The sequence below is a fragment of the Cygnus olor genome, chromosome 15, assembly GCF_009769625.2.
Source record: "Cygnus olor isolate bCygOlo1 chromosome 15, bCygOlo1.pri.v2, whole genome shotgun sequence".
Taxonomy (NCBI): Eukaryota; Metazoa; Chordata; class Aves; order Anseriformes; family Anatidae; genus Cygnus; species Cygnus olor.
This window is the reverse complement of record NC_049183.1, coordinates 6,058,484-6,069,539: the sequence shown is the minus strand read 5'-3', so window position 1 is coordinate 6,069,539 and position 11,056 is coordinate 6,058,484. Positions and strand designations below refer to the sequence as shown.

The 11,056-nt window shown below is 65.9% G+C and overlaps 1 protein-coding gene across 1 annotated transcript; it reads right to left on the bottom strand.

Moving 5' to 3' along the window:
• Window positions 1–619: 619 nt before the first annotated feature.
• TFAP4 (transcription factor AP-4) lies at window positions 620–9,428 on the bottom strand. Its single transcript, XM_040574627.1, has 7 exons — window positions 9,149–9,428; window positions 4,801–4,966; window positions 4,494–4,592; window positions 3,985–4,155; window positions 3,533–3,670; window positions 2,125–2,283; window positions 620–2,003 (listed from the first exon to the last, which is right to left on the bottom strand). Exons 1-7 carry the CDS (start codon window positions 9,235–9,237, stop codon window positions 1,809–1,811), a joined length of 1,017 nt encoding a protein of 338 aa, XP_040430561.1. The 5' UTR covers window positions 9,238–9,428; the 3' UTR covers window positions 620–1,808.
• Window positions 9,429–11,056: the final 1,628 nt, after the last annotated feature.

The window sequence follows — 11,056 nt, the reverse complement described above, 5'->3', positions numbered from 1 at the left end:
CGGCAGCGCTGCAGCCCGGGGAGGGCTGGTGTCAGGGAAGTGGCACTGCCCATGGGGTCACCGTCCCGTGCCAAGAGCTGTCCCCAGGGATGGGGACAAGCCCTCAGCGTCCTGGGGACATCTGAGAAAGTTCCCCCCCATCCCAAAGCCCAGCAAGAGCAGGGGGTGGTGGGGATGGGGACAATGGTGCAGGAGGCCATGGGCTGCGCTGGGAGAGGGATGCAGTGGGGAAGCAGGATCCGGCCCCTGCCAGGCACCACGGGTGGCCACGGTACAGAGGGGGGAGACAGAGAGCCTGGCCCATGGGGGTGCCCTCAAAAAGCCCTGGGAAAAGGTGGTGTGCCCCCCTCCCCAAACCACAGTGCTCCATGGGGCACCCCCATCCTGGCACCCCCATCCTGGGGCACATTGGGCCCCCGGTGGGCACAGAAATCCCCTCCCCAGCCCCCCCAACTGAGATGCGGTGTCAAAACTGGCCCCGGAGCCCCCCGGCGTGGGACATGGCCCCGGGACCGGCATCCTCCTGCCACATCCCGGCGGCTTCCAGGGGACAGCGTCCCCAGGGGCGGATCCACCCTGTCCCCGAGCCCCCACAGACATAACGCTGGGGCAGAGCTTCTAAAAAACAAAGTACAAACTTTATTTTGTTTCTTTACAAAGGCACAAGCCTCTTTTTTTTTTTCACTTTCTTAACAAAATATAATAGCTTCTCAATGAACACAAAGACCTGAAAATCGTAAAAAAAAAATACAAAAAAATGAAAGAAACCGAGAGAGAAACAGCTGTGGTTGGGGAGGAACCTACCAAATACCAACAAGGCTCTACACACGACTGGCCTAAAACCCTACAGCCAAACGGGGGGGTGAGGGGGGGCAGAGGCAGGGGGCAGAGACGGGACAAAAGTGGGGCCCCCCCGCCCACAATGAAAAACAGAAGCGACACAACCACGAAACAGAAAAGCTCTTCTCACCTGACGAACCCCGCAAACCGGATTAAGTGCTTAAAGGAGGGAGGGGAGAGGGAAGGGGAGCCCCACAGGGCCGGCACCAAAAACGGAGCCCCAAAACCCCATCCCCGCGGCGGGGCCGGGGCTGGGCGTGCCGGGCAGCCCGTGCTCTGACGAGCCGCATCCCGCTGGTGTTTGCTCTCGGGGTGGGTGGGAATCCTCGCCCCGGCACAGTGCAGGATGCTTGTGGGGACTGGGAGCCGCGGCAGGGTGGGCGCACCCCGAGCCGGGGTCCCCGTCCCTCTGGGAGAACCGGTGCTGTGTCTGCAACCGCGTCGCTTGGAGTCTGCCCCCCCCTGCTTAAAAAAACGAAAAGTTTAAAACGAAACAAAAAGAGGTGGAAAGAAATCAAAATCCCAACCGACATCCCCCCCCCCAGCCCCGGCGTCCCGAGGGAAACCCGGCTCCGGCCGGCACGGTGCCCGCTTGCCAGCGGGAACGCCGGGACCGGCTTTGGTTCTGCAGGATTTCCCGTGGGTGGGGGGCGAGTTTGATGAAACCGGGGGGCTGGGGGGGCTCTGACCCCCACCCGGCCCAAACCCCGGCTGCACCCCGAGCCCCGGTTCCAGTTCTGTCCCCCCTCGAGTGCCCGCCGCCGCCCCCCCGCCCCAGCCCCCCCGGCTCCCCGCTCGCTGGGAACTGAGCAGCGAACGTCGCCTGGTTCTAGCGCTCTGATTTACAGTATTGGAAAAAGGTCATAAAAGAGACCCAAATCGCATCGTATTTTTTAAAAATTTCAGCATATTCTCTGACGTTTCCCTCCCTCGCCCCGCTCCCCACCCCGGCTGCTGGCCGGGGGGTGTCAGGGCAGTTCCCCTTCCCCCGAGGGGTCTTCTTTGCTCTGGTCCATGGAGTCACTGTCGTTGCCCTCCGTGTCGGAGGCGGTGTCGGAGGCGGAGGGCTCGGGGCAGGCACGCGCAGGCGTCACGATAACGGCACGCCGCTGCTCCTCTTCCTGCAGCTGCTTCTCCTGCGTCCCCTCGATGTGCTGGATCGCCTGCCAAGGGCAACCGACGGCCGTCAGGACAGTGACACCCCCCTCACGTCAGGTTTGGGGACCCCCACATCCCCGGGGCACCCTGTGGTGCTCCCCCCTGCAATGCCGCAGCCCTCCCTACCTGAACGATGGTGTCCAGGTTTTGCCGGGACGTAGAGACTGTGTTGATGACCGAGGACGGGCCCATGGTGACCACGGTGACGTGATGGGAGGGAGGTGGTGCTGGTACGATCACAGTGGGATGGTGGGTGGGCGCTGGGGGACCGTGTGCTGGCAGGAGCTGGGCACAGAAGCAAACCCCCCCCCGTCAGCACGGCAAAGCCTCCCTCTGTGTGAGCCTCTGGGGAACCCCCCCCCACCCAGGGCGACAGCTCCTGCCCCAAACCCCTCGTCCCCTTTGCCTCTGCCCTACCCAGAGCTGTGATCTGTAAGGGAACATCCCCAGGTCCCCGCACCCCAACACTGGTCTGCGCCCTGGACCGGCGCTGGGGGCCTCGTGGCCACCCTGACGCTGGTTATCAGGGATGGAAGCAGTGCCCTAACCCGTCCCTCCCGCTCGCAGCGGCGTTTTGCCATGCTCCATGCCCAGTTTTCACTTGAGATGACTGTGGCTCGAAGCGAGGAGGGAACCAGAAGAGGGGCAGCCCCGTAACTGCACACGGCGGGCAGGAGCCCCTGGACCCGGGCAAGGCGGCGATGGGGAGCGCCGCTTGCCAAAAGGCCATAAAAGCTCCATCAGCTGCTACTCGCCCATCCTGAATGGACACAAGAGGACGCCAGCTGAAAGCTGCAGTCAGCTTTGCTTTGGCAGAGCAGGAGGCATCCGGATGAACTTGAAGAATTCCTCCTCCCCCCCCGTATCCTGAAGCTTTTGGTTTTCGGGCAGGCAGAGGCTTAAAGCCAGACCCGAGCGGCTGCTGCGCGCTCGCCCTGCTATCGTCCCGACCTGCTCAGCTGGGAACATGCCGCATCCCTCGAAGATCCCCGCTAAAATAGCGGGTGCAAAGAGCTGCCCTTGCAGGAGGCTAAGGAGCCTTCACCTAAAAACAGGCTGAACTTCCCCAGGAGGCGGCTGGGAGGGCTCCTGCAGGGAAGCACCTCTGCAGAAGCCAAACGACAGAGGAAGCCGGTTTTCCTCGCTCCCTTTTACGCTCCCCACCCCTAGGGGTGAAGGCTTCTGTCCCTGCAGTCCTGCTACTTCTGCCAGGCAGCGATGCTTGCCAGCATGCCTGCTGCCCGTCCCAGCCTTGCAGGCGGCAGCGAGCAGTTTTGGCATCCCCAAAAATCAGCTGGAGTCCCCCAGTGAGACGTGAACCCTCGGCATCAACCCCTACCAAGCTCCTTAACACAGGCACTTTGCCGGGACAGTGCTGCCCACCTCAGCCTCCCACAGGTGCCAAGCACATCATCAAACTGCCCTGACCCCTTGTGCTTCACCGTCCCACGCATCCCAGGGGAAAGCCTGCAGGGACGGGGGCTGCCGGGGCATCCCCGCAGCCAGACGGGTGGTGGGATGCGTCCGCACTCACCTGGGTTCGGATCTGCTGCTCGCGCTCTAGCTTCTCCTGGTGCAGCAACCTCACCTGCTCCTGCTGCTGCTGGAGCTGCACTTGCTGGGCAATCACCTTCAGCTTCTCGGGGTACATGTGGGCCTCCAGAGAGCGAACCTGCCAGCAGAGAGGGCCCTGGCGTGTTGGGGGAGCACAGCCCATGCCGTGCACGCTGCCCTGACCCGAGCTGGGATGTCCCCGGGCACGGAGCCACGGGGTGGACGATGTGGAGACAAGGCGGAGAGCGCACGGCCGAGCCTGGGGACAGGGAGCTGGACAGCGGAGCCCTCTCCTTACAAGAGGGGCTCGCTACAAGAGGGGCTCGTCCCAGCCACGCAGCCGGACCCGCACCGTCTCCAGCATCCCCACGGCGCAGCCCGCTAGAGGGCGAGCCCGCCCCGCGCACGGCCGGCTCCGTCCCGCGGCCTCACCTGCTCCTCCAGCATCATGCGGACCGAGCGCTCCTTGTCCAGCTGCTGCCGGAGCTCGATCATCTCCCGCCGCAGGTCCTCGGCCTTCTCGTCCTCCCAAATGTCCGGTGAGCCGATGCCCTCGTCTTTGTCCTCCGCCCGTCGCCGCTTCGGGGAGGAGCCGCTGAACTCCTGCCGTGGGGACACAGTGTCAGGGGATGGGGCCCAGCCCTGGCGCTGCCCTCCTCTCCCAGCCCTCCACCCGGACCAGGGCTGGGCAGTGCCACCCCAGTGGCCATCCCCAGCACATCCCAGGGCTCCCCACAAGGGAAGGGGCTCCTGGGGACATGGGCAGCGTGTGGGGTCAGTGCCTCCATCCGCCCCCCCAGCCTGCCAGGAGGGCAGGGCATCTCCCCCCCCCCTCCATGTCCTAGGATGGACCTCGAGGAGAAGCAGCGAAGTGCTGAGCAGCGGGAACTGTCCCTTCCCCAGCCCCCAGGACCGTCCCCTCCCAGCGCCTGGGGCAGCACCTGGATGAACCGCTTGAGCTGGGTGTTCTGCTGCAGTAGCCGGGTCTTCTCCTGCTCCAGGGAGAAGATGTACTCCGCCGTCTGCTGGAGGATGGCCGCCTGCGAGAGAGCCGGGGGCGGTGAGGCAGCAGTCACGGTCCCTCCCCGAGCCCCCTGCCCCGCACCTCCCCTGGGATTTCCCTGCAACCAGCGCCCCACATCACGACCCCCACTTTGCCCTTCTCAGGCATCGCCCCACAAGTAGTGTAGGAAACCACAAGGTGCGGGACCGACACCTGCGTCACCCATCGCCGCAGCCCCGGCTCACCTTGCTGAGCTTCTCCCCGTCCGTGTGCGGGATGAGGGTTTTCAGCGACTGGAAACCAGCGTTGATGCTCTGCATCCGCCTTCGCTCGTTGCTGTTGGCGATCTCCCTGCGTATCCGCCGCTCCTGGTCCCGCTGGGTCTCCGGAGTCAACGGGATGTTGGCCAAGCTGCGAGAGAGGTCGGGTGTTAGAGGTGGGGGGGCTGCACCCCCGTGCGTCCCCCAGGGACCGGCCGTTTGTGCTCTGCATCCCCAGCACCGCACTGTCTCGATTTGCAGCCCCGAGCGGCAGGAAGGATGGGGAACACCGTGGGGAGAACCCTCCGGGAGGGCAGACCCGAATCCCGACAGCACGGCCAGAGCTGAGCCCGCGGGGCGAATCCTCCAGCTGCAGGCAGGTGGGAAGCAGCGCAACCTCTGTCCTGTGCAGGACGGGGAGAGGCTGCACGATGCTGCCGTTGGGGCAAAAGCTAGCAATGCTCCCGTACCCACACGGCTCCGCAAAGCTCCAGAAAGCCGGGAGGAAGAGGGACTGACGGACACCCCGTGAGCAAAGACGCCCTGTCTGGGGCCACATGTGCGTGCCTGCTCCACCGGCATCGCCTCTGAGCGGCCGCGGGGCCGTGCCACGCTGTGCCCACGCGCTGGCAGGGGCCGCGGGACCCTGCGCGGGCGGGAGGGCGAGGCCGCCGGCTGCGTCCCCGCGGGGCGGCCAGCGTGTGTGGCCCCGGGAAGGCGGCTCCCTCCGCCCCGCTGATGGCTTCCAGATGACAGCTCCCAGCGGAGAAGCCCCCGTCCCGCCCGAAGCCGCAGCTCCCGCCTGCTTCCTGCGCGCCCTCGCCCCACAGCTGGGCCGGGAAACACCGCCGGCCACCGCCAACGTGCCCCGGCCGGGCACTGCGCCCTGGTGAAGCCCAGGGCTGGGGGGGTCCCGGTTCTTCCCCCCCGCTTGGCTTCTTCAGCAGCCCCAAGGTGGTGCGGGGAGCAGGGAGACTAAGTCCTGGCAAGCAGTGGTCAATAAATGAGCAGAACAAAAGGGGATCCGCGGCGGGAGGGAAGGGGCAGCACGCGCACCCTGCGCCTCCTGACCCCGTGGGGTGCTGGCACGCAGAGGACAGTGACGGTGGCACGGGGCAGCGAGCAAGGCGGCGAGCAACACGGAGCCCTGAATGCTGGGGCGACAGCCGGGCACTGAGACCAAAGCAGGCGACGTGTGCCGCAGCCTGCCCCCGCCGCCAGGCGCCCAGCTCCGTGCAGAGACAGGGCTAGGAAAGCTGCGAAATGCCGAAGACAAAACAGAGGGGACAGGCGGCCGGCACGAGGCGAGATAAGAGGGGCTTTGGCCTTCCCCTGCAGGCAGCAGCGCCGTGCACGGCCCCAGCCTGTGTTTTAACATGCGTCCAGGTGCCAAGCAGCGCCGGGGCTGACGCCACGGTGCAGGCACAGCGAGCCGAGCCTCCCCGCCACCTCTCGCCCCTCGTCTGCATCGTGCCGGGTGCGGGGCCATGGTGTTATCTTCAGCTCCAGCACATGGAGCCGGGACCGTGCCACCGCATGGAGCCAGGACCGTGCCACCGAACGCCTCGCTCAGGCTGGGAAGCAAAGCCATGTGTCTGGGGAAGGTCCTGGCTCAGCCCACGGGGACGGGGAAGACGCTGGTGCCCGGCTGCCCAGACAGCGCCACGGTGCAGGCTGGCGCTGGGTGAGGAGCACTGGAGGCACCGGATCCCCCGGCACAGCTCCGCAGGGGTGCCCCGGGGCTCTGGATGGGTCCTGGGGCTCTGCCCCGCATGTGCCCATCGCGGCCGTTAGAACGCAGCGCGACGTTGGGGCAGCCACAGCAGTGGGCACGGGCTCACGTCCACTCGTCGTGGGGACAGTCCTGTTGAGAGTGAGCATGGTGGCTGCCAGGGTCACTGTCCCTCCTCAAGGGCAGGATCTGCCCCTCGTCATCCTGCACTGATGCCTCTCAGGCCTGAGGGCCACCAGCTGCAAGCCCACAAGGGGAATTAGATGGGGATGTTTCAGGCCGGGCAGCGCGGAACCAGTTTCTTAAATACAAGAAAAGGAGGAAGAGCCCGTTTCCTCACCAGCAGACCTCTCGTAACCTTCCCCAGCTGCTCTTCCTGGGAAGAGACCTAAAAAGTGACAGCTAAATACAGAAAGGGGAAAAAGAAAGGCCTCAATTCAGAAGCTGTCCTGGCGCCCAGTGCCACCCTGGGAGCAGGCTCCACACCGGCATCTCCACACGGTGCTCGGCTGCTGCCTGCCCGCACCTGCCCACGGCGGCAGTGCTGCAGCCACAGGGACGGGGGCAGAGCCCCGAGCGGGGCAGATCCAGCCCCAGCTCCAGCCCCGCCGCCGTGCTGGGACGCGCCAGCAGCGTACCCGGGCTCTCCCTTCCTGCTCCGGCCGCTCCTGTGCACGGAAGCGCTTGTGCCATAAAAGCCACGGTGGGGAGAAGCCCCGGGGTGCCCACAGCCCCCACCCCGTGCCGCGGGTGCACCCGGACACGAGGCGTGGGCTGGACAGGTAGAATTTGATCCTTCCCTCTCCAGCTGCATGGCGGTACCCACGTGGGACCTGGCGGGGACACCAACGCTCACATGGACCTCGAGGAAAGCAAAACCACGGGGGATCAAAGCCGGCCGCCACCACGCAACTCATGAGGACGTGCCGGGGCTCTGCGGGCGACCCGCTGTGCCAGCCCTTGTTTGTCGGTGCCTGCAGCTCACAGCCTGGGCTGCACCGGTGGGCTGGATGTCCCCGAGCTCCGGGTGTTCCCCAGCTCAGGGTGTCCCCAAGCTCAGGGTGTCCCCAAGCTCCCAGGCAGGGTGTTGCTGCACTCTTCAAGCTCTCAGGCAGGGTGTCCCCGAGCTCAGGGTGTACCCGAGCACCCTGAGCTCGCCAGCTGGGTGTCCCCAAGCTTCCTGAGCTCACAGGTATGGCATCCCTGGGGCTACCCATGCACGCAGGCAGAGTAGGGCATCCCCAGGCTCGAAGGCAAGGTGTCCCCGAGCTCCCCAAGCTTGCAGGCAGGACGCACCCAGTTTCCCCGAGCTCCCAGGCAGGGCGTACACACATTCCCCAAGCCTGCACGAAGGGGATAGCGTCCCCAAACTCCGAGGCAGCGTGCACCTGGGTCCCCCAAGCTTGCAGGAAAGGCAGGGTGTCTCCAGGCACGTGGGCAGGGCATCCCTGGGCTCACAGGCAGGGTGTCCCCGAGCTCCCCGAGTTTGCAAGAGGGGTGCACCCCGGCTCCCCGAGCTCACGGGCAGGGTGTCCCTGAGCTCCCCAAGCTCACAAGGAGGGTGCACCCCAGCTCCCCGAGCCCCCCGGGGGCAGCACCCGCCTCCCCAGGCCGTGCGCCCCCGAGCTCCCCGCGCCCTGGGGCAGGCCCGGGCACCCCCCAGCCCCTGTAGGGGGGCCACGTCCACACCGCGCCCACGCCGCAGCCGGGCCTGGGGCCGTGTGGGTGTCGGTGTGCGTGTGTATGTGTGTGCGCGTGTGTGTGTGTGTACATGTGTGTGTGTGTGTGCGCGGGGGCCCGGCAGAGGCCCGAGCAGGCCCCGCGCAGGGCCGGGCCGCCATGGAGCCGCGTGGGGACCCGCCGGGGCCGCACCCGGGCCGAGGGCGGGGCGGAGGGGCCGGGGCCGGGACCGGGGCCGGGATCGGGGCCGCCATCCCCTTCCTCCTCCTCCTCCTCGTCCTCCCGCGGCCGGGCCCGTGCCCGCCGCAGCCGCCCCCCCCCCACCTCCACCGGGGGCGGCCTCGCTTTGTGCGGCGGGGCCCCGCGGATCGCGGCCGGGCTCCGCACTACAAGTCCCGGCAGCCCCGGGCCCGGCCCGCCTCCTCCGGGAGGGCTGCAGAGTCACGGCCGGGCCCGCAGTAAACACACCCCCCCGGCCCCGCCGCACGCCCCCCGCCGCCGCCCCCCCGGCCCCGTCGCCCGCCGCCGGGGCGCCCCCGGGCCCCCTCCTCCTCCTCCTCCGGGCTCCGCTGCCCCCATCCCCGTCCCCGGGGGGCACGGGGCGGCCCGGTGCCGCCCCCCCTCTGTCTCCCCGCCGCCCCAGCACCACCACCACCGGCGGCGGCGGCGGCGGGGCCCCCCCCCCGGAGGCCGCATGGCCGCTGGCGGGGCCCGGCCCCATGTGCGCGGCGCCCCCGGGCGCGCACCCACGTGCGGAGCGGCGGCCCCGGGAGCGCGGCTGGGGGGGGGGGGTGGGGGGGGAGTAATACAGAGAATTTTTTTTTTTTTAAAGCATAAAATAATAATAATAAAAAAAAAAAAGAGAGAGAGAGAGAGAAAATGGTGGAAAGGGGCAGAAGCGCGGGGAGAGCCGTGCCCCACCTGCAGAGCCCGCCGATGACCTCCTTCTCGGATTTCCTGAAGTGCTGCAGGGAGGGCATCTTCGGGGCGGGCACCATGAAGTACTCCATGCCGGGCTGCTCGGCCGCCGGGCCGGGCTGGGAGCGGCGTGCGGGGCCGGGCGGTGCGTGTGCGGGTGTGAGTGTGCGTGTGCGTGTGTCTCACAAGGCGGGAAACAGCTGGGGAGAGCACAGCAGCGCTCCCTCCCCCGGCGGCGCCGCCTCCGCCAGCCACCGGCCCATGTAAACAAAGGACGGCGCGGGCTCCGCCGGGGAGAGGGGGGAGAGGGGCTTCGGGGGGCGAAGGGGGCTCGGGGGGGGGGTGTAGAGGGGGAGCCGGGGCGTTGCGGGGATCGCAAGGTCTCGCGGACAGGCTTGCAGGCGGTGCGTTGCCCGCAACGCCCCGGCTGCCGTCCCCGTGCCCGTGCCGTGCTGTCCCAACGCGTGCTGGCCGAGCAAGGCCCTGGCGCGGCCGGTGGCCCCCCCCCCCCGGGATTGTGGCCTGCTGGGTCCTGGCATCGTCCCGTCTGACCCTGTCCCATCCCGTCCTACCTCATCCCGTTCTTTCCTGTCCCCATCCTATCCCTGTCCCATCCTGTGCCACCCCCAACTGACCTTATCCTGCTCTGTCCTGTCCCATCCCATCTGGCCCTATCCCATCCCGTCTGGCCCTATCCCTATCCCATCCCTATCCCATCCAGCACCACCCCCTCCTGACCATATCCTGCTGTCCTAACCCCATCCCATCCTATCCGACCCTATCCCATCTGAACGTATCCCATCCAACCCTATCCCATCCTTTCCTGTCCCCATCCCATCCCATCCTATCCCATCCCATCCTTTCCTATCCCCATACTATCCCTATCCCATCCTGCATCACCCCCTCCTGACCATATTCTGCTCTCCTGTCCCCATCCCATCCCATCTGACCCTATCCCATCTGAACGTATCCCATCCAACCCTATTCCATCCCTTCCTGTCCCTGTCCCATCCTGTCCTACCCCATCCCATCCTTTCCTATCCCCATCCCATCCCTATCCCATTCTGTGCCACTCCCCCAACCCTATCCTGCTCTGTCCTGTCCCCATCCCACCCTATCCCATCTCATCTGACCCTATCCCATCCTTTCCTATCTCCGTCCCATCCCGTCCCATTCCAGCCCAGCCCAGCCCATCCTTTCCTATCCCATCTGACTCTATCCCATCCTTTCCTATCCCATTTGACTCTATCTGCTCTGTCCTGTCCTCATCCCATCCCATCCTATCCCATCCTGTCCTACCCTATCCCATCCTTTCCTAACCCTATACTATGCCGTGCCACCCCCACCTGACCCTATCCTGCTCTGTCCTGTCCCCATCCCATCCCATCCAACCCTACCTCATTTGACCCTATCCCATCCTTTCCTATCCCCATCCCATCCCTATCCTATCCTATGCCACCCCATCTGATCCTATCCCTGTCCCATCCTGTCCCCATCCCATCCTGCCCTCTCCCATCTGACCCTATCCCATCCTACCTCATCCTTTCCTATCCCCATCCCATCCCTATCCCATGCTGTGCCACCCCCACCTGATCCTATCCTTCTCTGTCCCGTCCCCATCCCATTGTATCCCATCTGACCCTATCACATCCCATTGTATCCCCTTTGACCATATCCCATCCTTTCATATTCCTGTCCCATCCTGTCCTACCACATCCCATCCCATCCTTTCCTTTCCCCATTCCATCCCCGTCCCATCCTGTGCCATCCCCTCCTGACCCCATCCCATCCCATCTGTCCCCATCCCAACCCACCATATCCCATCTGACCCTATCCCATCCTTTCCTATCCCCATCCCATCCCTATCCTATCCTCTGCCACCCCCACCTGATCCTATCCTGCTCTGTCCTG